This window comes from Phoca vitulina, unplaced genomic scaffold (genome assembly GCF_004348235.1).
Source record: "Phoca vitulina isolate PV1807 unplaced genomic scaffold, GSC_HSeal_1.0 scaffold5, whole genome shotgun sequence".
Taxonomy (NCBI): Eukaryota; Metazoa; Chordata; class Mammalia; order Carnivora; family Phocidae; genus Phoca; species Phoca vitulina.
The window spans coordinates 63998726-64025213 of NW_022589708.1; the positions used below are offsets into that span (position 1 = coordinate 63998726).

Sequence of the window (26488 nt, forward strand, 5' to 3'; positions counted from 1 at the left end):
AGTTAATCCAGAGCTTGTTGATGCCTGGGCATGCTTATAAAATGTTACTTTATCTTCATTAGGACTGGTTTTCTCGTAAATATTACCCCGTCCTTTTCTATATGTACAACTTGTCTCATATTTATCTTTAGTCATTTGGCAGTAATGATTAAATTCTTATGCCTGTTCCACTGTGTGATATAAATAATATTTTCAAAAATTAAAATCATTATGGATAAGAACATTTATTTTAACAGTCATGATGGAATTGCTCATAGTACCTTTCTTCTAAATATTTCTGAGTAAATACCTCATTGAACTCTCCTATGCTTATCAGCTAGACAAAAGGCAAATATTGTTTCCATTTCACAAATGTTGTAACTGCAATGTGCTCTCCAAATTAGGGAATTTTCACTAAATATTCTTTAATCTTATAGCACAGAGCTCTGTAGAGATTTAAATCCTAAATGTTTAATTTAGTATTATCTATCACAGGAGAAAATCCTATGCCTTCTTATTGTCTTTCACTACTTCATTATCTAACCAATTTGTAGAAGGGGAAAGGTTTTCACCATATAAATCAAACATTAAAACCAATATACATTTTCTGTTTACTCTCATATGGCAAATATTTTCATTTTGTATCAATTTAATTTTTTATTCATGCTTATTGATCGCTTGAGTTTTCTAAGTATGCATCAGAGACTATAGAGGATATAAATAAACCAGTATCATGATTCAGTTCATCTTCCTCTCTTAACACTTCTGCTAAGATATTCCTGACCTGGCTCCAGCTTCCTCTTAGAGTCATCACTATCCCCAAACTCTCCATATTCCAGCTATGTTAAGATACTCACATTTCTACAAATGATTCATCTTTTCCAACAACCATGCATTTGAATATGTCTATGATTCTTCACCCTAGAAAGCTTTTCGACTTCCTATCATCTCTAAAACACTCTATTAGATGCCCAGTTCCTAAAACGCATTAGACAGAGCTCCCTCCATGGGAAACTGACAGGTAATCCAAGGTTGAATATTCTCTTATAGAGGTGTGCAATGAGTGAGTCTCTTTAAAAAAAAAAAAATCTGAGTAAAAATGCAGGCTTAGAGCAAAACCGTACTGTAGTATATTTTACTGAAAAGCAAATACTTGAAAGAAAGAGGAAGGCAGGAATTGATGGCCCTAGGAAGGCTTCAATGTATACAGTAGCTCGTGATCTTTCTCTTACCTTTTTTTAAAAATTAATTATTTTAATTCAAGTATAATAACATACTTGGTCTTTTCCTTTCAAGGATTATCCTATAACATGGAAATACCAGCTCCGGTCAACAGGGCCCTAGTGTCCACTCCTCTGTGGTCAAAGAGTACCTGTCAAGGGAACGATGAGCATTTTTTATTTAATGGCTGTTTTTTCACTATATAATAAGCTCATATGACATAAACTGTATTTTATTTGCTTACCACTGGGAACCCTGAAGATGGCGTCTAACACAGAGAAGGCCCTCAGCATATATTTAATGCATAATTAACAGCTGAAGAATCAAAATAATTAGAACTTAAATCCATTCTAGACAAAGAGACTGATATTCATAGAAAGGAATTTTGGTGAGAATGTGAAGTAATTTGGGGAATGACCAGTACTAAAGGTTTGAGCCAGAGCATTCAGTACCAAACAGTACAAATGGCAGGTCAATCTCAAAAAGAAGTCAGGACCCAGATTCCAGAGGCTTCAGGTGACATGTTGGAAAACGAATTTCATCTCAAGAACATCGCAGAATTCTTGGGAGAACATGAAACAAGATATGAGGTGGTCTGGCCTTTTTAAACGATGATTCTGGAGGAAACAGGGGATTATAGAAATAAGGTCCAGTGTAGGTAGAGCAATTAGGAGGCTATTATAATAATTTCTGAGGGAAATAGGGGAATATTTTTTTAAGGTTGTATTTATTTATTTTAAGAAAGAGAGAGAGAGCACAAGCAGGGGGAGTGGCAGGCAGAGGGAAGCAGGCTCCTCTCTGAGCAAAGAGCCTGACATGGGGCTCGATCCCAAGACCCCGGGATCCTGACCTGAGCCAAAGGCAGACACTTAACTGACTAAGCCACCCAGGCATCTCCAGAGGATCTTTTCTAACCAGTGAGGATACCAATGAAGACTCTCAACCTCAAATTCTGCTTTGGGTGATTTGCTGCCACTCACTAAGATCAGGGAGCATAAACGGAGAGAGAGTTTGAGGAGGAACAGATCATGAGTCCCAATTCTGGCCTGTGGGGTGAGATGCCTGGGAGATATCTGTGTGGACACGTAAATGAGGCAGTAGAATAGAAAATATGACTGTAAAGGGAGACGTCCGGGCTGGAGTTGGAAGACTGGGCGTCATCAGCCCATAACAGACAGCTGAGATCATTGAAAACCTGCAGGGGGAGTAGACAGAAGGAGAAGAGGCTTGTGAAGCAAAGTCAGTATTTAAGGAGCAAGTGAGAAAGAGTGACCGGCAAGGGATCCCGAGAAGCGGCATCACGAATGGCGGGAGGCAGACATGCAGAGATTAAGAAATGAACATAGATTCTGTGAAGAAGTTTTCGAAAACAGAGCCAACGAGAAATTGTAAATTCAAGTTAAGCTTTTAATACCTAATAATAGGGTTTGGAAAATACATTTAAAACTGAAGAATTACAGTTTTTCTCTCCAAGTTCAAAGAACGCTGAAGTTTGTAAGAATTTTAAAAATTGCTCTGTAAAATCCATGCCTATGTTTAAAAACCAAAGTGAAATGTATACGTGAAGGACAGGAGAAAAATTAAAAAGCAAACCTTCAAAGAATGACATCAAGAGATAATTACTAAATGTTTATATCTCTATTGAGTCCTGACAGAAGATGAGATTTCTGGATCAGAGAACAGACAAATTATTGACTTACATAACAATCTTCACATTGGTCCCCCACCCTCCAGTTCCCCACGGGGCAACAGATGAGAGCCAGCTGTACCCTTTGCATACAGGAGCTGGTACCACAGGGGGGGACTGGGAAAATCGGAATCTCAGAGCTGGTAGAGTGCAGCTGGGCCAGCTGCCCGTCTTCCCACCAGAGAAAGAGAAAGACCTTAACTTTCTAAAGTAAGCAAACTCTCTCAGGGGAGGCAAAGGTCCCTAGTTTTATTATCCTTAGAATCTAAGCGGATGGCTCCAGGGGAGATGTTTCCAAATCTCTCAGAAAGTCTCTATATTTAACTTCCCGGGCTTATTTGCCATTCAGACATCTTTTAACTGCCATGCAATGTTTTGCTCAGGAAGCCCTGACCATGCATGAATGTGAACATATTCACATTGTTTCCCAACAATTACCAGAAGTGCTAGACTTTGAAGCAGACTTGGGTAACTAGACCGGGGCAGAATCTAGCATCTCGTGATCTGTAAAATGGAAAGCCTTCCTCTTGATTTTGCTAGTCCTAGCTGAGACAGTTTGCGAAGAAGGGAATCTAAAGTACCACGTCACCCTGTGATGATGGATTCTATATCCCACTGCCCCCAACTGCCTGCAAGAGCTAGAACATGGATCAGCATCTCCAGGAGATTGGATAATATCAAATAACCCTTAAAGCTTGAACAGCATGTAATCTCTGTTCATTTCCGGCCCCATCAGCCCCAGATGGAATTTATCACTTTCTCTTCTCTATTCCCACAGCACTCTTCGAGCATTTTTATGATTAGGTGTCCCTCCCATCCTCTGTGGACAATAAGTATTCAATGGAAGAAAATGTTTCTTGGGTACCCATTGCATGCACCATTGTGTTAAATGTTAGGAGGAATTCCAACAGTCACATCCTTAAGAATGCTTGCTCTGTCATATTTTGTACATCTTGACATATAGTCCTAAGCCATATTTGCTTAGCGGAGAGAGAAAGAGAAATATAGAATTAGCCATCAGTGGGGGGCAGAGGGGATGTTCTCTACCTAAACATGTCTTTCAAGAGAAGTGAATAAAAAGTGAAGGTGATCTTAGTCTTTGAAGGAAAAGGTGCATTTTATATGGGGTGACCAAGAGAAGAGAATTAGATAGTAGTTGATACCACAAACCCTCACTTTGATACTTGTTATAATGGATAAAAAATAATGTTTTTAAGTGTTTATGCATCTTCAATGATTAGCTATTTTATGGTGAATTTAGCAATGTTCAAGAACAGTTATCAGCATTTAAAAATAGAAAATAATTTCCCTCTACCTCAAACTTGATTGTTTTAAATTATCACTCAAGCAAGAGTCTGAGTGTTAAACAAAATCAGACGCTTGTGATGTATTTTCTCCCCAGGGAGATTAAAAAAATACAATCTATTAGTTTCAAGAGAATTAATTAACATTTGTAGAGGTCTTTGGTATAAAATGCAATATAAAAAGAATGGAAATATTCTGATATTCTTTTTTTTTAAAGATTTTATTTATTTATTTGAGAGAGAAAGAATGAGACAGAGAGAGAGCATGAGAGCGGGGAGGGTCAGAGGGAGAAACAGACTCAATGCGGGATTCGATCCCGGGACTCCAGGATCATGACCTGAGCTGAAGGCAGTCACCTAACCAACTGAGCCACCCAGGCGCCCAATATTCTGATATTCTGATGGGACTTATACAGAAGAAGAACTGTTTTTTCTAACATGATTATTAGGAAAAAGATTCAGTTGTCTAGACATATTTTTTAGGGATGTGTATGAAGAAGGCAATTCAATTTATTGTTTGGTTCCTACACAGGTTTAATTATAGATTTTTTAAATTTTATTTATTTGTTTTTTAAAGATTTTATTTATTTATTTGACAGAGAGAGACCAGCGAGAGAGGGAACACAAGTGGGGGGGTGGGGGGGAGGGAGAAGCAGGCTCCCCGCAGAGCAGGGAGCCCGATGCGGGGCTCGATCCCAGGACCCTGGGATCATGACCTGAGCCGAAGGCAGACGCTTAACGACTGAGGCACCCAGGCGCCCCTAATTATAGATTTTTGTAAAACAGTATTTCAAAGAGCATATTCGATCCTTTTTTTTTTAAAAAGGATATAAATTTACTTCAGTAATACAAAGGATAAATTTCATTTTGCCCTTTATATAGCTCAGTGTCGAGATAATTCAAAGCTGGCATTTTAATTAACTTAGTCTTACTTCTGATTTATTTATTTTTTTAAAGATTATATTTATTTATTTGACAGAGAGACACAGCGAGAGAGGGAACACAAGCAGGGGGAGTGGGAGAGGGAGAAGCAGGCTTCCCGAGGAGCAGGGAGCCCAATGCGGGGCTCAATCCCAGGACCCTGGGATCATGACCTGAGCCGAAGGCAGACGCTTAACTGACTGAGCCACCCTGGCGCCCCTAGTCTTACTTTTTAAATAATTGCTCATCAAAGCTTAATAAAATAGCAAATATTTCTCTCAAATCACATATTTTATCTAATTAAGGAATGTTCAAATAAATATCATATGTTTTACATATTAAATATAAAAAAATTAACAACTCATTGACTTCCAGGATGATTTCCAAGTTGGGTTTTATCTGCATTTAGGATATAACAGATACGAAGCACCGACAGTTATGCCCATATTGGTCATTACTATTCCAGGGCAATGGACCAGTACTTTCCCCTCATTTATATGTAATTTGTATCCCACATGCATTCATCTAGCCTAGGCAAATGTGTCAAATACAGTAAGTAAAACCATTGATAATTTTGTTCAAAATTTAGTAGTTTTCCTCTATAACGTAGCTTTCTTTGTTATCATGTTGCTGTCTTTTCCCCATATAAAATCAGCTTTTTTTTCTATGTAACATTTTCTTTTCTTTTTTTAAAGTTCAATCGGAAAGGTCAAGGTCAGATGTAATTCACATATTAACAAGTACTACAAATGACAAGGACAGACCAGGAAGGCCACTTTGATTAAAGCTTATAAATTATAAAAGTCTTTAATAAACTTTTATTTTTGTGTAGATGAACATCGCTGCCACCATCATGAAGGACAACAGGTCACTGTGCTGGATCTACCTGCAAAAGCATTCTGACCTGAACTTGACATAGTCATATGTATGCGTTTGTTTTATGTTCTCTGTGTTTCTCTTTTTTCTCCAGTACAGTGCACTTAATCCACGAGAATCTTGGGACATGTGGCATCCCACTCTGGTGGCTGAAGCTTTATTTGCCATCGCAAACATCTTCAGTTCCTTGCGCCTGATCTCGCTGTTTACTGCCAATTCTCACCTGGGGCCTCTGCAAATATCTCTGGGAAGAATGCTCCTGGACATTTTGAAGTTTCTATTCATATACTGCCTTGTGTTGCTAGCATTTGCAAATGGCCTAAATCAATTGTATTTCTATTATGAAGAAACAAAAGGGTTAAGCTGTAAAGGCATACGATGTGAAAAGCAGAATAATGCATTTTCAACGTAAGTCGAACAGACGTTTTTATTGGTAACGTTGTGCAGAATTCAGAGGGTATTACATTATGAATTTGAGCCATGACAAGTGGCTGCAAAGAAAATTGTGCTTAACACAGAAAACAGAATTAACGTGGTTTTGAACGAATGGATCCTCTGGCATTAAAAAATATATATATACATATATATATCCAGTACATTTATTTTAAGTCTTAGTAAAATTTTTTTTTATTTTTTTTATTGTTATGTTAATCCCCATACATTACATCATTAGTTTTAGATATAGTGTTCCATGATTCATTGTTTGTGCATAACACCCAGTGCTCCATGCAGAACGTGCCCTCCTCAATACCCATCACCAGGCTAACCCATCCTCCCACCCCCCTCCCCTCTAGAACCCTCAGTTTGTTTTTCAGAGTCCATCGTCTCTCATGGTTCTTCTCCCCCTCCGATTTCTTAGTAAAATGTTTTTTTTAAATGACCTCATATAAAGGAAAGCTATATACTCGGTTTTAAAATGTGAAATAAAGGGGAAACCTCTGATAGAATATACGTAAAGCCAATCGTGTGAGAAAATTCAAGTACTTCTCGAGCTTTCTGTGTTTTTCAGATAGGAAAGTCCCTTTACATGTTCTTTCACTCTCTAATTCCCTGCACAAAAAACATCTAAGCATGGAGAAATAATCCAAAATAGGAACCCCAGGCTAACCTAGGCCACTATAATTATGCACACAAAACTCTCTGTGCCCTTACACCTGATGAGCAATAGGCCTCGCTCAGGGCCAACCTCTGGTCATTGTCAGGCAGGTGTGCTGACAGCACGGGTTCCTGGGCCCGTGACTGATGCTCACACCTGTGTCGGTTTCCTTCCCACTGTGATCACCAGACAACTGTGATAAACAGTTAATTAGCAGAAGAAGTTAGGTCATGTTCCTCTACACAATACCTGCAAGTGAATACATGGTCATTTTGTAGGTGACTAAAAATCAGACCCTGTTCATTGGCCGTTGTAGAATTTCATGTTAAATAAGAAAGTGCAATAATTTCTCAAGTAGGAAAAAAATCAATACCTTCATATAAACTAAGTCATTTATGGCTACAGTATTCGTGTTGATTCACTTCTGTATCTGTTTTATCTTTGATCCCAACATTTAAAACGCCATTTTAATTAACCCACATCTGCTTCTTTGCACATAAAATTTTAATCTCAGCCTTAGGTGCCTCAGATCCTTTCAGAAATAGGTTTGATACAAATCCTGAGTCATAGAGGGAACCAAAGGTCATCGCAGCTTCCCCTTGTCCTTTCATCCCTTGCTCTCAGCCCGGAGTTCTCCAGACTGACCAGCCTTGTCATCTTCCTCGTGCCCTTATCTGACCCTGGACAGGAGGGATTCAGTGAAACCCCTTGAGGCAACATCCTTGTGACTAGCATGGCCCTGGGTTTTGTCTGTGTTGATATCTGAACTTAATCTTTCCCCACTTGTTTGTGCTCCTCGACGTGGCAATTTGCTCCTGGCAACTGAGACTAGGGATTTACAATGGTCAGATCCCACCAACCCCCAGCTTCATGGACTAGAATGCGGCCTCTTACAAACATCCTGGATACTGTCTGCTGTCTTTCTTGATTTCTGATGGAGAGCCCTTCTGCTCCCCCCAGCTTTCCCAACTCCCTTGTTACTTTGTACTGCGTGCCCTGATGCAAACCGCTGGCCAGGACCCACCCCCCTCCACCACCCCATTTACATGTGTTGCAGTATCCTTCTGCTTCGGTGGAAGAACTTCCACGCAGCACCTAGAACTGAGTGACCTCCCAGGTTGTGTTTCATTCAGGGAACAGTTCTGGTTCCAAGACTCAGCCTCTTCTCAGACATCTGAATCATCCGCAGTTAACCCCATCCTCATGTATGATCCCTAAGTTCCCAGGAATCACAGTGCCCTTTTACTGGTTTTGTGGTAAATGATTACATATTATGAACAAATTTTACTCTCTGTCCAAGAAGTTCCCTCGCTATGGAAGTCTGAGGCAAAGTTTCTAGTATAAATTGCATTCTAGAAGCAAATGTATTGAATTGCATGGTATTATTTTAGTGTACCCATGCCAACGGTCTCCTCTATTATCATGAAAAGCAACAGATAATTGCATATCTCAAATATTATAGACCCAAATCATTCAGCCCAAATAAATCAGGTATTCTACCTGTATTTTTTTTTCCAGATCATGGAATGTAAATCTGCAAGCAATAATTCTTGGTATAATTAATGCACTAGAATGTATAGAATGTCTGAGGCAGGCAAAAGTTACCTGTCCCTTGATGACCCTGTTTCAGTATAATGGGTCCAGTCACTGCAAGAGGATGTCTAGCAATGCTCTCTACAGCTTATTTCTTTGCTTTTGTTGGTCTTCGATTTTCTTTTTCTAATTTCTTTTTATGAATTTCTTTTTATAATTTATATTACTCCATAAATTTCAATGTTTTGTTTTTTTTTTTACTATCCACTATCTCAGAGATCTTATTCCATTTGAGGATGAAAAAACATAATACTTCATGTAAAGTACCTAATACAGTGCCTGCCATAGAATATGATTAAAAAAAAAAAAAGCTAGCTACTTTACATCTGTTTATCATTATCAGTAGTAACAGAGCATTATCTCCCACCTAGATCTCCCTGGTTCCTCTCTGTTACTCCTTCCATTCAGGGTGCAAACGTAAGCTGAAACTCTGAGCTCTGTGTTTCCCCATTAGCCTCCACCCCATCACCCTCCTTCCCTTCATCCAAACAATCCTGAAAAGAAGCCTGACCAAGATGCCTTGTTTTCTTCTTATTCATTCTTCATCCAATTGCAATTTGGCTCCTGCTTCCATCAGTCCACTAACACTGCTCTAGAGAATATCTAGAGCCTAGAGAATACCTAGAGCCTCCATATCCCCCCTGTCAAGGGACACTTACCTCTCTAAAGCTTATTGAATGTGTCTGCAACGTGTGAGCCTGTTAACACTTTTACTTTGAAATCTTGCCTTCCTTTAATTTCAGTGTTACTATGTCTTTATACTTCGTCTCTTACTCCTCCAATTTTTCTCACTGTTCTCTGATAATTATATTTCAGTTATTGCTTTTAAATAGTGATCTTGCCTTAATGATTATCCTCACACCATATTACAGTATCTTTGTGAAAACTCATCTGTGCTTATGGATGCGGCCCTAGACGTCTTGAGGAATGACTCCTATATTCATATCACTAGCACAGATCTCTCCCTCTAAGATCTGTAAGTCCAACTGTCCTTTGGATGCCTTTCCATGCATATCTCCTAAAAATTTAAACCCAAGGAAAATTCATCAGAGTCTATCTAAAAATTTGTTCTTCCTCCTCCTCAATGCTCTTCCTTAGTCAATACTATCACAACCCACCCAGAAATTTAAATTAAAAACGTGTGCTTTATCCTAGATCCTTCCCTCCCCAACCCTTCCCCATGCAGTCAATAGCATCTATTCCTGCTCTTCATTATCCTGGAGCCATCTTCCCTTGCTCACTGCCCATGCCTAAGTCAAAGTTCCCTTGCTCCTGGCCTCTGCCTTCTTTTATATGTCTTCCATCTTGTTCCCTGAGTGATCTTTCTGAACCAAAAATCTTGACACTCTTCCATTTAAAGTGTCTAAATGGTTTCTCATTCCTTACCAGGTACAGGCAAATTCCTTAGCATGACAATCCAGGTCCTTCAATGGTCTGCCCCTTGCTTCCTTATCTAGCCCTGTCTTTCCCCACTCCCCAAACTTTCCAATCAATCCCCAAATATGTCATATTCTTCTTTCATCCCAGAATGTCCTTGTTCTCCCTTTCCAAGTGGCAAAATTTTCTTCTGTCTTCCAAATCCTCCTTCAAACATGCCTTTTCCAGGATGTCTTCCTGATCCCCTGCTGACTGTGAGCTCCCAGTGGGCGCTGCCTGGTCTGTGTCTTCTGTGTCTCTCCTTCAATTTCCCCACCAGCAAATGACGCTTTTTTTCTGCTCTTTTCATGCTTCCAGATTGTTTTCTCTTTAATGTAGGAAGTACTGAATGACACTAAGAAAACCAAATATTTAGTCACTGAAATTATTCTACCTACGATTTTAAATTAGTAGTCTCTGGTTAAGGGACTCTCCTGTGAAGAGAGGGGCATGGGCTTTATGACAGATATTGGCTCATTGAGAAAATCCCTTTTATGTTTATTGAAGGTATATTCCTCAAAAGTGGAACTGGCCAACTGAGATCCTACTTCATTTGTTTTAATATTACATTATTCCTTATAAACTAAGAATAAAATAATCAGATGTGTCTTATATTAATTTATGTTTCCTCGTTTTCATCTCAAAGGATAGAACTGAGAAATATCTTTAAAGAGCAAGAGACAAAGAAGTTATCTTCAGGAAGGCAATGCTATAGCATCAACCCATAAGAATTACCAGGTTTTAGTCAACTATGGTTTTATGCTAAGTATTATTTAATTAAGTGTGGTATCATCCTCAGAACCATTGTGTCCTTATCTCACCAAAGAACTAGGAAAATAGTTGTCACATAAAAGCAGTCTGAGATGTACTGCAGCTAATGGCTTTTCAATCTACAGGCAATCTCGCTGTCATATAGTTTTGGGAATCACTAATGGTGGAAACATTTCTAGAAGCAGTGGCTTTAAAATGTTAACTTAGATTGCTTTTTTTTAGTCCATATAATGAATAATTAACATAATAATATAAATAAGAAATACTAAGGTCTTGATGTTAGGCTCTTAATTAATCTAAAAGTAAATATATTTTGCTTAAATGGAGCTATTCTGCACATCTCACTTTTGATTCATTTCACTGAAGAAAAGAAAAGAAAAATAAGAATGAAATCCAGAATTAATCACAAGATGTCACCTTATTTTGAATTTTCTCCTTTTCAAATTCTAATTAAAAACCTAAAGAAATGTTTTGCCGAAGGGTTTGCTAATATTCTCTAATAGCTAGTAGTTCTTATTTAGACAGAAGCAAATCAGTATTGTTCAACCATAGCAATCCGTTTATTCTACATCACACTTTTTATCTGAACATTTAAAAAAGCAACTGTTATGGGATTTATGTGGCATTTTATATAATTTATTATAGCATTTAGATTATGTAACTTCTAGCTCTCTCTCTGAACCGCTATTGATACCAGGGGGAAACCAGTTGAATTATATTTCTATATTCACAGTGAGAATTTACACCATTTAGAAAGAAAGAACAAAATTATCTTATATTGAACCCAAATGACACTGTCATTAATTTTAGAAATTGTCCTTAAAGTTACTAAAAATAAGGAACTTATGGCCTTGGATCAAATTTACTTATTTCCTGAGAAAGTTTTCAAAGAATAACTTAGAGTAGCCTTTGCCTAGGGCCAATGAATTAGATTAAACTTTCCCTGATAGTTTTAGAATCTGACATCTGGGTTGGCCTTAAAGAACACACGGTCAACTCCTCACATGATGCACATCCCTGCTGGCAGGACAAAGTCTGACTGAGGTTGGTCAGATCAGCCCCCTTATCATTTTATGATAATTTGGTCCATTGTTGAATAGCTATAGCAAAATAAATCAATAAATAATTACATATTTTATAATTAAAATTTAATTAAACAATTATAATATGAAATTGTTTACCCAAAATAAAATAAAATAAAATAAAACTTGAGAAAAGAAGCCCTGAATGCCAATTAAGGTCTCCTTAGTTAGATTCTCCTAGGTATACAGACCAGAAAGTCATGGAAGATTTCAAGTAACAGGAGTTTGGTCCAAAAATCATGTACAGGATTATAGCCTTTTGATCCTCTGAGGCAAGGATTGACCTTAGCAGGGGCAGAACCTAGAACAAGGCTTGGCTTCAGGAAGGGCAGGAGATGACATAGCCCTGGACCGTAAGATCATTTACTCTGAGAACCAATGTTAACCTGAGTCATCTATTCCAAGTCTATCTTCTTCAATGTTTGCTTATTACCTGGCTTATTTCTCTTCAGTTCTCTGTTCCTTCATTTTTGTTGTCTCAAACCTTTGGCTTCTCATAATTCCAATGACCCGGACTCTCCATCATAACTCCTGTCATTTCAGCCCCTTTTGGCAACTACCTCGTTCTCTTGATATTTCTAAGGTAAATTTGTATAGAGAGGAAATCTGATAGTGTAGGCTCATCTTTTTCAAATCAGTCCATGCCATTAACCCCTGGCCTCATATGAATTGGCTTTCCTTGGGTCACTTGACCTCTGAAATCCTACTTCCTTAGTCACCATGCCAGGTATGAGAATAGTTTTGTTTTTGTTTTTACAATATAATGTGACTAAAGTCTTATTTTAACCATTTGTCAAAGAGTATAAAAATCCTGTTATCATTTTATTACATTATACTAAGATAATGGTCCTGCTGAAACAAACAGTTCTTCATTTAGTTTCAGACATTCTTTATCTTATTTCATTTCTTGGACTAAGTTAAGGAAACTTTACTTTCAATAAAACACCAGAGTTCATTCATTGGCAGGAATGAATTAAATGTTCCCTGAAATAGAAAGAATAGCAAATTTTGTTATCTGAGCATTTTGACATTTGCCATCTTATGGGATTCACTACGTACAACTTTAACTGGAATTGTGGGAATCCACAACGATAACATTATTTTGAGTCCTTCTACAACCAAGAAGCAAGAGCATGTGAATGAAGTGACATCTTTCAAAGACTAAGCTTGAGGATGTATCATTTATTAACTATCAATGCCCTATGACACTCGTTACCAAGTTTTCTGTGAAAAGGAGAGTAAATATTTTAGACTATGTGGGCCATATGTTCTCTGTTGCAACTATTTACCTCTGCCATTTTAACACAAAAGAAACCATAGACAATGCGTCAATAAATGATTGTGGCTGTGTTTCAATAAAACTTTACTATGGACATTGAAATGTGAATTTATAATATTTTCAAATGTCACAAAATAGCTCTTTTTCCCAACCATTTGAAAAAGCAAATACCATTCTTAACTCAGGAGAGATGCAAAAACAGGCTGTGGGTCAGATTTTCTCCTCTAGGAAACTAAATAGTTTTCAAAGCTCTTAGGAAAATTAAGTACATGATTTGTGCTATATGATGGAAACAATTTTCTTTAATTCTTTTTATTAAGTTTAATTTTGTAATTCTTTAATACCCTTTATTAATTTAATTTTTAAATTAAGCAAATATACATAATAGGAATCAAGTTCTATTGTTACATCTTATAGTATAATAGTTCTATTAATATAGCTATTAGCGTCATTTTATCTTTATTCCAGGTTATTTGAGACACTTCAGTCCCTGTTTTGGTCAATATTTGGGCTGATCAATTTATATGTGACCAATGTCAAAGCACAGCACGAATTCACTGAGTTTGTTGGCGCCACCATGTTTGGGACATACAATGTCATCTCTCTGGTTGTCCTACTCAACATGTTAATAGCTATGATGAATAACTCTTACCAACTCATTGCTGTAAGTTGAATAACTTTATTTTAATTCCACATTTCCTCCTAGAATGTGTTGTTTCTAACCATACTCTATCCTATTTAGCATAGAAAACAGTCTGTAACTGGCTATTGATGAGACAGAACACAATTATAATATCAATGGTTAATTTGAAGTTTCTAAACAGTATTATACCATATTTGGCTACATACTAATTTAGTTTTGTCATATTATGGAGGATTATAAAGTAAACGAAATCTATCTTTCCAGGCAGTCATTGGCGATGGCAAGCACTGGGGGAGGGGTGAATTATGAACAAGTGGCTCATCTCTATGCAGCGCACTTTGCATTTTCCTTTGTCTCTGACCATTTAACTTACAGTCTTGGTATAAACAAACCCGTGCCAGCCTGGAAGGATAAAAAAGCTAGCCTAGAGGGGAATCTAAGGGAAAAAGCCACAAGATTTTCAGTTTCTTAAATCCAGAAAAAGCAATGTAGGAGTAACCCTGAATTCTACAACAGAGTACACAATACCATATATGTTTATTTGAGACTCTAGAATCCAAACAAGTTAGTTTATTTATTCATTCAACATTCATTCATTTATTTATTCATTCAACAAGTTCTTATTGAGAACTTATTCTGTTGCCAAGTACTATTCTAGGAACTAGAAATACAGCAATGAAAAGAAAGACAAAGCCCTTTGTCTCCTTGAACTTCCCTACATGTCAATGGCCATTAGCAATAGCGACAGAACAAATCCATCCTGGAATGAAATACACTTAAGTCTTTCATATTTATACCTGAGACAAGTAGCATTTTATAAGCATAATTTATAATCATAATTGTCTCTTTAAATAGCCACAATTATATTACATCTTTGAATCTATTGCTAAACCACTGGAATGTTGTTATTGTTATTTTGAGGAGCAGCATTCTGAATTTTACTTCAACGGTCTTTATGGAGGCAAGATACCCTGTCACAGATGAAAAACTGCATAAAACATAAGAATAGATGATTTTTATTTACTGATTCACAAACTAAGTATTTGCATCAGATATACCTAGCTCCTAGGATTTGCAGGTGAATATCTGAATTTGTGGAGCTTCATTTAAGCATCTTGCAAGTATGGATTTTTTAAGATAGTCTCTATGTATTTGCTTCAGAAGTTCTGTATTCCTCTGGTCAAAACATTTGCAAAACATGGATTTTATTTTCCAGATCACGCTTCCAAAAAAATTAGAAAGTCTCTAATTATCAAGCTACATATAAACTGTATATACAATTTAGATCCTATAAAACACGGGCCAACACTTTATGGAAGTGACTGCTTTTTTATGACCTTAAGCCAATTCTACTGACTCCCATTCTCCACGACTACAGCAAACAATATATATTTTTCTTCATTAGTGCAGAATCTATCAGCTTGTTTAGAAAGAAAGCCAGGGAAGGTGGGAGAAATAGAGGAGAGGAAGAGGGGATTATGGCGGGGGGGAATGCAACTTCTGTGTTTCTGTCTATTGACCAATTTATCCCATCAAACATTTGCTAAGCAACAATGAAGGTCACACATTTTCTAGATATGCTCATTCCTGTTGAAAGCACAATCTGTCCAGTGTCTAGATGAAAATCTCTATTGCTCAGAGTAGAAATGTATATACAACACATACGTTCATTAGCACACAGCCATTTAGGAATATTAGAATGAAGCACAGTCTAAGGTTATGCTCCTACTCTAAAATCTGAGTTCTTCTTTCTAATATTAATGGGTTAAAATGAATGGTTTTGAAATCCTAAAATGTATGTATGCCCAGTTTCTACCACCTCCTACTTCCCAGATTTTCTGCTTTAGTCAGATTTGTGGCTAATTTAAGAGGGGACTGGCTGCCCTATCTCTAATTGTCACAAATGTTCTTAAGTTCTTCCAAGACATTAATAAAGTGGGATGATTGATAAATGATGAGGGGGATAGCCTCAGGCTTACAGGCAGCCACTAACCATACTCCTATCTGGTACCATTTGGACAAGGTTATGTCAGGGTTCAATGCTGTGTCAGAGGCCCTATTCTACATTTGTTAGAGGAACTTCTCTCTGAATTTTTGTCTGTTGCCTAAAGGTGGACAAGAATTATTCACATAGGAATATATCAAGTAAGTCTTCTCCTGGAAACACCAGAAAGTTAAGCCATGAGCATCCATGCAGGTGACACTCACCTAGGCAGGGATTCAAGGCCCTGGGTAAGACGTAAAGGCCTGTTTGTGGCCAGAATCTAGTGCAACTGAGCTAATGTAAGCCTACAGTGCAGGAAAGGAAAATTCATCTTCAAGTCCAAACTGATCACTGCAGTCTCTTTAACATGGAATTATTTTAGATGTCTGTTTCATGGAAGAAGGAAGGATAAATCCTGACAAGATTGCTGTGACTCTTTACCAGGGTAAGCCATCATCTGAAATGTTTAGATGACTATCGCTGAGAGTCAGCCTTGTTTTTGTAAGCAATTTAATTAATGTTCCAAGAGCTGCTCCAAGTCAAGTTACAGGCCCTCTGTGAGGTTTATCTCACCTTAGTAATTAAGAAACCTGTCAGCAGTTATCGTATTCTCCCGTTCAGGACCATGCAGATATAGAATGGAAATTCGCTCGAACAAAGCTTTGGATGAGTTATTTCGAAGAAGGAGGTACTCTGCCTACTCCCTTCAATGTCATCCCGAGCCCCAAGTCTCTCTGGTACCTGATTAAATGGATCTGGACACACCTGTGCAAGAAAAAGATGAGGAGAAAGCCTGAAAGTTTTGGAACAATAGGGGTAAGAATACAGCATGTTAGTATTACTTTTTTTAAAAAATTGTGTATTTGAATATATTTGTATTTCTTGTTGGATATTTTTGTATTTTTAGCCTTTTTGTTTTTCCTGGTTGCATTTGGTGACCATTGATCACACAGCTGCCACGTCTAAGACACTGGTTCCTACAGTGAGGGTGGTCACTGGTATTTAAATAGGAGCCCCACCTGACACAGGCCTCTCCTGTGTCCCCAGCCAAGGCTGGGGTAACTAACACATTGGCTCTTGGTACCCCTGATTCCTAGCCCATTTCAGAATTGCAACCTCAGGTTATTTGTGGCATTACTTACTCATCGTCTACTTCTCTCTCTGGATTGTAAGGGAGGGGGGCTGTTTTCAGTCATCTTGTATTCTTAGTGCCCAGCATAAGCTCCTACACAGCATATAATGTTTGACAAAAATTTCTCAACTAAATGATTAAATGGATATTATTACTTGAAATTGTTGTGCCATGTTCAAGCACAGTGACTTCAGAATATGTCGAATTGCTCAACATTTTGCTTCTACTCCCAATCATTTTATTTTAATTTTATTTATTTTTTTAAAGATTTTATTTATTTATTTGACAGAGAGAGACACAGCGAGAGAGGGAACACAAGCAGGGGGAGTGGGAGAGGGAGAAGCAGGCCCCCCTGCGGAGCAGGGAGCCCGATGCGGGGCTCAATCCCAAGACCCTGGGATCACGACCCGAGCCGAAGGCAGACGCTTAACGACTGAGCCACCCAGGCGCCCCTACTCCCAATCATTTTAAATACCCGGAAGTTGGTTTTTTTGAAAATGTTAGGACCACCCAGAGCCATGCTCCTATTATACTGTAAGTTAAACTTCCTTCGGAAATTTCTTTCATTCTGGAAACCAAGGCTTCAAGCAATTCCATCAGAAGAGACATGGACTTAAGACTTTGTTCCAGCCAAACCACTGACATGGAAGAAGTTATTCTTCATTTCTTCCTTACAGTTCTCATGGTGGTCGTTTGAGAATTCATACTCTACCATTCATTAGTCATTTTGACTTGCTCAGAGAAATTGCTTTGTAATTATTCTAATATGCCATTATATTAGAATCACCAAGTAATACCAGTTAGGTACTAAAATTTTTAAATTTGTTTTGAATTTTATTTAACATGGTTTTTGACTGTCAGCTATGCCCTAAGTGATCCTTCTCATTCGTTAACCTACTAGGCATTGTTATCGGCATCAAAGGGGCCTTTCTCTGCTGACAGTGGTATTGATTTTGCTGTCTTGTCAGTAACATTTCTAAAAAATTCTAAAGAGAAATTGATTGGCAAGAACGTATAGCAAACAGAGAGGTGGTTAGAAGAAGCAGGCAGTTTCTTTCTTATAAATTCTTACCCCATGAACTTGGAGGACTAAAGTTTGGGCATATATCTGATCTTAGAAACCAAAGTTAAATTATGATGAAGTCTTAGCCGGCAATCCTCATGCCAATTGATAGACTTTACCACTAACTTTAGAAAGAGTGAAATTATTTTATTCCAGATGTTTGATTTCTGTCAAAAAAATAGGTTTAAATTACTTAAAAATGATTTTAAAATAAATACAGTAACTTCAGTTTAATAAGCAATTATTGCACACGTTCCACATGCCAACCAGGAACTGGGCTGTGGGAGGAGGTACAAAGGCATGCTTTCCATTCTTGAGGGCATGGTTTCTCATAAGGGAGATACAAATATGAGAACATATTACTATGGTACATGTCACATAATATTTTTAACATTATAATATTGTTACATGCAAGATGCTATGACAACAGTGTAAGCAATAAATAATGTTTTCCTTGAGAGAAACAGAAAAAGTTTTCAGAGAAGCCAAACTCTGCTTACTCTCTTCCACATTGAAATATACTTGTCCTTTTTCACATCTTATTCTTAAATTCATAAGAAATCTATTTAATCAATCCCTGAAAAGATATTAATGATTAGTACAGTTGTGTGCTATCTCTCACAGGAGTATTTTGATTTCAAAAGAGTTTCTGGGCCCCAAAATAAAGGTCACACACACACAAAAATTGTCCTTACTGGTTTAATTTTAGGCAATAGGAGAGAGAATCTTGGGTTTTAAGATGCTGCAAAACTTGTAACAAGATATGAGGCCCTGCTCTAATATTTTAAGAGACCCATCTGAGCTGCCACCAAAATAATAGAAAACCACCCTAAGAACTTGACTTCCAAGTCCCCCCCACCCCCCAGAATCCTCCCACTGTTGATGCATTGTTAGGAATACGTTACCATCATTTCTTAGATGCAAGTAAGGGCTTAAAGTTCATTTGGGATTTCTTATTAAAGCAGTGATTCACACCGTTCAGAGGGAGAGAGTAAATGGTGTCAGTTAAAAAGCTTTCTTTTCTATACATTACTGGTCTCCAATAAACCAAATTTCTTTTTACGTCTCTATCTCTAAATTTAATCCAAGCTGATGCACAGAGAGAGAATTCACAATTAACTGTGTGACCTCAAGCCATTCCTTTCTCCTTAGCCACGTATATCTTACTAACTTTTGATAATGGATATTTTTATGCTTTAGGAATTTATGACCAACTAAATAAATATTATGAGTCATGTCTCTCTTCTCTACTTTTGTCCCACTCTCAATCCTGCCTCTTCTTCACCAAGCTAAGGCTTTGGGCAAACACCAGCCTAATCAAACTCAGTGTTATAAATTGACTATTAGTCTAGACTGCATTTCCAGAATAGGAAAGACGTAATATTTTGGTTTGCATACTTGTAGTTGAGTTTTATACAGTTAGATCTTAGATGGAAGTAAATCTTACATATTATTTATAAAGAAAAATATAAGATAAAGGAAAAGTAATTTAAGAAGTTTGGGTAATATTAATAGAAGAGTTAAATGAAAAAAATAATGTCAAAAAATAATTGATTTTTCTGTGAATTCAATTTGGTTAATCCTCTTGACAGTTCATTAGTGTAGACAAATGAAGACAAGGAGATATACGCGTTTCCATTAATTAAAAGGTGACTTCGAAGTACGAATGACAGTCACTGTATAACCAAGGGATGGCTTAGAGTATCACATTACCCTACAAAGGGACCTTAGAAATCATTTAGCTCAACCATTTCCTTTCAAAGAGGACATATTTACCTTGCCCAGTGTTTTAGGGTCCCTTGGTGACAGTGGGGTGTGTGTGTGTGTTGGGGGGGACCTGGGTCTCTTGTTTCCCAGACCAGTGTGTTTTCCATCACCCTCTTGATTCCTGAAAAATCTAATAACGGTGCAATGATACCTTCCACGTTGTGTATTCATCTTTTCGTTTTTCTCAATAGCTTTTGCAGATCCTGTCATTGTTCTCAGCTTCCTCTCAGATTCCTGTATCTCAAAGCCCTTGTTTCACAGCCTGGCTTACCTTCTGTTTGCATCTCAACTGGTTTATATTTAGGCCACATTTGTGAAGCAGGGATTTGAAGCTAAGCTGGAGGTAGAGTTTATGCACTCTCTGAGGCATTTTCTCTAACCTTCCCACCGTGTGATTCACTCACTGACTCTGGTCACCCAGCAGCTGCCGGAATGTCACACTGGCGCTCATTCCCTGCACATGGGCAGGCAGAGCCTTCAGCCAGGGCTCCTCAGGGGGGCTGCACGGGCCAGTCTCCAGGAGCCCATCATGGTGATCTTATCTGGCTATTTATGGTTTCCGAGTAATACTGATACAGCTAGCCCTGAAAATTCATTAACTTTTTTTTTTAACTTTGGACTTCCTTTTATGGGTGATTGGGAGTTCCGGATAAATTAACCTTTCATTTGGAATGCTTTACGGGGGAAACATAAATGAAGCAGAAATGCTTTATTGAGCAAAACCTTTATTGTAAGAAGCAAACCCATTATTGAGAAATGGCTTGTCTCTGGGAAATTATGAACATCCCACCAAACAGGCAGCCTACTGAGAGGTCAGTAAAATAAGAAACATGTTGTAGCTTTTGGTTTTTAATATTACTACTTGTCCAATTTTTAACTTAACCCCATTTTATCAGCAAATACCCTTCTCCATATTAAACCACTGGTTCTTAGACTTTAGCACATGCTAGAATTATCAGGAATCTCTATTTTAACTAGCATTTCCTTGTAACTTTAATTAGAAACTCCTGTTAAAGAAACCATTGGTATCTAGCACAGCTTTTTAAACGAAAACAAAATCAATATTTGTACTTATTGCTCAGAGGTCCAGATCATTTAATTAAAGTAAAAAGATGTTAATGCCAAAGTGTTTAATTGGTATGAAACATTTCAAAGCCATAGGCCAGGTTTCTAAAATGGAATGCTTAGGTTGCAGGTCAATATGCTGAACTAAAAAATGTGAGGTCTTTGGACCAAATGATAAAAAATGATTTTAACTCCCTTGGATTCATGTTATCCACTTTCTGATTTTCTCTCATAGTGAGGAAAACATGAAACACTGTGTCCATTCGGGTCATTTAGCATCACTCAGCTCTGGGACCATGGATGGAACGCTCATGCCTGACCAGTTGCCAGACATACACTCAGTTAAGCCACTGCCAGAGAATTAGAAACCCTGAATGGATTAAGACCAGCTATCATCACTAGAGCAAAAATGCTAATAGCACATGCTTTTCAGACTGTATTTTTAGTGCTAATTTATCAAAATGCATTGTTCCTTAATCTTCACGACTTTCAGTAGGCCTAACAACATAGCTGATAGATACCATAGTATTCATCCAGGAGTACCTCCCAACCCCTAATTTACTGCTCTAAAATTTGCTGACCGGGCCTTTTAATTAAGTTTACTTTCCCAGGTAGGGATGTGGAGGAATGAATTGTGTGATGTTCTTGGTGTTTCCAGAGTGAAACCCTGAATATTTGGCTCAACAAGGTGACATTCAGACATTTGATATCGTTTATTTTTATATGCTTAGAAAGTGTGCTTATAGAGAACAATATGTAGCTCCATCTGTAAATGAGCCAAATGGCAATTTTGAAAAAGGGGTCTCATCTTGGAATGGCCCCTTGCCTTTTTCCTCATTTTTAAAAGGAGAAAAGCATAGCAAGCCACAGCCCCTAAGGGATTCACTAAGCAAAGCAAAGGATAAGAGGCATAATGCATGGGCTCAAAGTCAGTGATGGACCAAAAGGCGAGTGGGAATGAGAGAGCCGGGCTGACAGTTAATTGCAGGGAGCCCGCTGGGTGAAGTGGGCCTGACAGCACAGGGGACTCGCAGACAACCAGAGATAAAGAGCAAGAAATGTCAAAGCCAATCCCTCAGAGCCCTTTCTTTCCCAGCTGCAAAACCCATCCTGCTCTAAGGCAATCTGACACTTCATGGAAATGCCGAGTTCCCTCACAGCAACAGAAGTTCCGTTGGTCTTTTCCTTTATCATTAGTTCTGTGATCCGTGTGCTGCCTTTGTCTTGTCCCAACGAATCAAGAGGAACCTGCAAACTGTGAGGTACGCCGATGTGGCGCACGCATGTGCCTTGGGCGCCCGCGCGAAAGTCACCCTGCCAAGGAACATTCTGCAGATGCTGCTAGATTTCTGACATGATTTGCAAAGAAAACCGCTGACTTAAAATGCACATCTTTCTACAAAATATTATATTATTTTTATGAACGCAAATCGGTCGGTTCTGTTCTCGGTCATTTCCAGTGATGATTACAAGATGGAATACCTTCCCTGTGAGAGTAAACGCCTTCGAAAGTCAACTGATCTTTACCCGACAAAAAGATAGCAACCATGCTAGGTATTGTTGATGGTAGTTCTACTGTATAATGTTTAATAATGTTACCAATTGCCAAAAATTATCATTATGTTTATTGCAAAGAGTACATATATTATGGGTTGACTTGTGTCCCCCCCAAAAAGATACGTTGAAGTCCTAAATTCCAGGACCTCAGAATGTGACCTTATTTGGAAATAGGGTCATTGCTGATGTAATTGGGTTCAGATAAGGTCATATTGGAGTGGAGTCCCTATCAGAACATGACCATGTGAAGACACAGAGACACGACGAGATCACTTTGTGAAGACAGAGGCAGAGATTGGAAATAGGCAGGTGCAAAGCAAGGAACACTGAGGATTGACAGCCACCATGAGAAGCTAGGAAGAAGAAGGGAAGGATTCTACCCTCAGTCTCAGAGGGAACAGTTCCCTGCCAACATCTTCATTTGAGACTTCTTGCCTCCAGAACCATGAGACAATAAATTTCTGTTGTTTGAGCCACACAGTTTATGGTATTTCATATGGCAGCCCTAAGAATCTAATACAACATATACCATGCATCTGTGGTTACTCATTTTTATTCAAAGAAATATGGATCCAGTATGTTAATGGTGCTGACCCTCAAATTAAGATGTTTTGGGGAAAGGGAGGCAAAATCATAGAATACATAGCAGGTGTGTTCAAATGTCTCTAAGGGTCTACTTGACAGAGCAAAGTGTGAAGAGTGAGTTCTAGTCCGTGATTTAGAACTGGCACTGCCATGAGAACACTGTGGAATTTTAGTTACTCACTGAACTCTGTGGGCTTTGGTTTCTTTACTTATAAATGAGGCAATGAGACTAGATCAGCTCTTTGGCATTTTTGGTTTTGGGTTTTGTTTTGTTTTGGGGGGGCAGAGGAAGAGGGAAAGAGAGAGAGAGAGACTCTTAAGCAGGCTCCACACCCTTCGCGGTAGTCCAACACGGGGCTTGATCTCATGACCCTGAGATCGTGACCTAGCCAAAATCAAGAATTGGATGCTTAACTGACTAAGCCACCCAGGTGCCCCCTGGCTGTTTGGTTCTAATAAACAATATGTCTGTATTGAAATTTAAAACCCAGTCTGATTTTCCTTGACCTTTGGTAGAGGGAAGTTAGAGAATGAAATCAATTTTAGTGTTAGCCTAAGAAAGCTAGTTAAAAAAGAAAGAGGGTCATTGTATGCATTTCTGATAGATATATTCACAATTTATCAGTGACTGTATTGTCCACGATAGTTTCCCTGTATTAATGCTGAGAAATGTGGATTTGTGATTGGATGCACCATTGCATCTGGGCATATAATCCTCAATCTTTTTCTTTAGTCTTAACCTTCCCCAAAGATGCAAAATAGACAGTGGCATCTCCACTTTAATGTCCTCTGTCAGCATCTCCAAAGTGGAATTCTTTGTTACTTTTTAATAGCACCAACATGTCAGCAACTAGACTAAAAATGTTTGTCTTCAGGTTCTCATTCCAGCTGCCAAGCCCCCTGGCTTCTGTTCCCTCTCAACATTCTCTATCCCTTTGTGACCCTTGCTTCTCCTCCTTTTCATTCCCACTGCCACTGGTTCAGCTCACATCCTGGTACCAGCATCCCAACTGATGTCTCATCTACTAATTCTCCATGTTCCTCTTTCCTACCTAATACTGCTGCCGCGTGATTATCATAGAAGTTCCACTTTCATCACATGTGACTCAACTCATCAAAATCCCAGGTGCCTGCCAACCACTGAATTCATTGTGCCTTCTGAGATTCTGCATAAAGAACCCATGCTAACTTTCCGACATGAGCTAATCCCTATATTTGGATTATCAGAGCACATTGCAACTGTACTGGTGGAAGTAGCCCTAATATGTCTCTCACCCTCCAGCGCCAACATATTGCTGATCGTATTCCGATCTTCTGCCCATCTGAATGTCTGTGCATCTGTCAGAGTCCCATGATTCTTTCATGTCCAATCTAAAATCCCATTCCCCTCCCCCCCAAAAAATAATAAATAAATAAATAAATAAATAAATAAATAAAATAAAATAAAATAAAATAAAATCCTCTTCCCTGTTTGAAGGCTGCTACTGGTTCTTTCCTTAGCCCAATATTACTTTTTCCTTCCCTGTACTCAAAACACATTCTTAAGGCACTCTCCATGTTTTTGCTTGTTTGTTTTTTGTTTTGTTTTGTTTTGTTTTTCCTTCATCTCTAGACATTCTTGGCATTCTACCTAGTAGACACTAAGCTGTTTAAGGGCAAAAAGTATGTTTTATTCATCTCTGGGTTCTTGCAACCTCCGCCATGAATGTGTAACCACTTAATAAATATATCTTAAATTGGCCCTACAAGCTAAGATTCATGAAATAGAAACCCACAAAGGAAAATTCACAGAGGTCACAGCAAAAATCCAATATCATGCAGGGATATTTGTAAAACTTTTGGGACCTCAAAAAAGATGACTGCCTAGAGTTACACACCTATTAAATTGGCTAAAAACTGGAACACTGACACCACCAAATGCTAGTAAGGGTGTGAAGCAACAGGAACCCTCATTCATTGCTGGTGGGAACGCAAAAGGGTAAGTTGCTTTGGAAGACAGTTTCTTACAAGACTAAATATATTCTTACCATACAATCCAGCAATCCCATTCCTTGGCATTTACACAAAGGAGTTGAAAACATACGTCAATACAAAATCCTGCACAAGGATGTTTATAGCAACTTTATTCATAATTGTCCAAACTTGGAAGCAGCCAAGATGTAGCTCAGTAGGTGAATGGATAAATAAGTTATGGTACATCCGGACAATTGAATATTATTTATTCAGCGATAAAAAGAAATGAGCTATGAAGGCATGCAAAGACATAAAGAAACCTAAATACTTACTACCAAGTTCAAGCAGCCAATCTGAAAAGGCTACATACTGTATGATTCCAACTATATAATATTCTGGAAGAGGCAAAATTATGGAGACAGTAAAAAGATGAGTGGTTGCCAGAGGTTGAGGTGGTGCGGGCAGGGAAGGGAGGGATAAATAGGCAAAGAACAGAAGATTTTTAGGGTAGTTAAAATACTCTGTATGAGACTATAATGATGGATACATGTCATTATACATTTGTCCAAACCCATAAGAGTGTACAACACCAAGAGTAAACAGTAATGTAAACTATGGACTCCGGTTGATTATGATGTATCAATGTAGGTTCATCGATTGTAACAATGTACCACTCTGGTTGGGGATGTTGATAATGGGAGAGGCTGTGCATGTGTGGGGTAAGGGAATATATGGGAAATCTCTGTATCTTCCACTCAATTTTGCTGTGAACTTGACATTGCTCTAAAAAAAGAGTCTTAATAAAACAAAAATACCTACAGAATTTGCATTACCTTTATCCATATTTACTAGAGCCATTCCCTCACTCTATTACTTAAATACAAATTTCTTACTTTCACACCTCTACTGCCTAGGTTAAAAGCATTCAACTCTTTAGCTAAATAAAATGCAGTCCTCAAGCATGAAATGCAAGCAAATCACACAAAGAGAGACAATTACATCTTCTTTTACTTCCTCTGAGGTAATCTTGATATGTGTCAACTTATCTAGTTTTATGACTCAAGAATATTTTTTTAAAACTGTGTTAAATCAGGTTATTAATTGGAAAGAGAAAAAATGGAAAGAGGATGGGAACTAGTTAGTTAACATTAGTGATAGTTAACATTAGTGATAGATGTCTTAAATCTTTTATCTCATTTAATTTTCAAAATCATCCAATGTGTTTATCCTTACCTTGCAAAATAAAAAATGGGAATGGGAGAGGACCTCAGAGATAATTCCTTGTTTAGGTCAGTCACCTTCAAACCCAGGTGTGCCCTCTAAGTACATGTTCTTAAAGTGACACCCCACCACCTCCCAGAATGTAAGAAAGTAGAGATAGGTGGGCATCATAGTAATGGTTGATAGGAATCAGTTCTGTGGTGCTAACCAGAAAAGGAGAGATTACATAGACATGAGAGATATCTAAGCTGCATAATTTAGTGGTCATCATTTGGTGGATTTATTGCATTCAT

The 26488-nt window shown here is 38.1% G+C and overlaps 1 protein-coding gene across 7 annotated transcripts in view; it reads left to right on the forward strand.

The window, feature by feature from the left end:
- TRPC4 (transient receptor potential cation channel subfamily C member 4) overlaps positions 1–26488 on the forward strand; it is a 192201-nt gene that overhangs the window by 155502 nt on the left and 10211 nt on the right. For all 7 annotated transcript variants that reach the window (XM_032403122.1, XM_032403123.1, XM_032403119.1 and 4 more), the window contains 3 exons: positions 6083–6396; positions 13694–13889; positions 16474–16668. In XM_032403122.1, coding sequence (XP_032259013.1) covers positions 6083–6396; positions 13694–13889; positions 16474–16668 — 705 coding nt within the window. The remainder of the gene's footprint in view (positions 1–6082; positions 6397–13693; positions 13890–16473; positions 16669–26488) is intronic.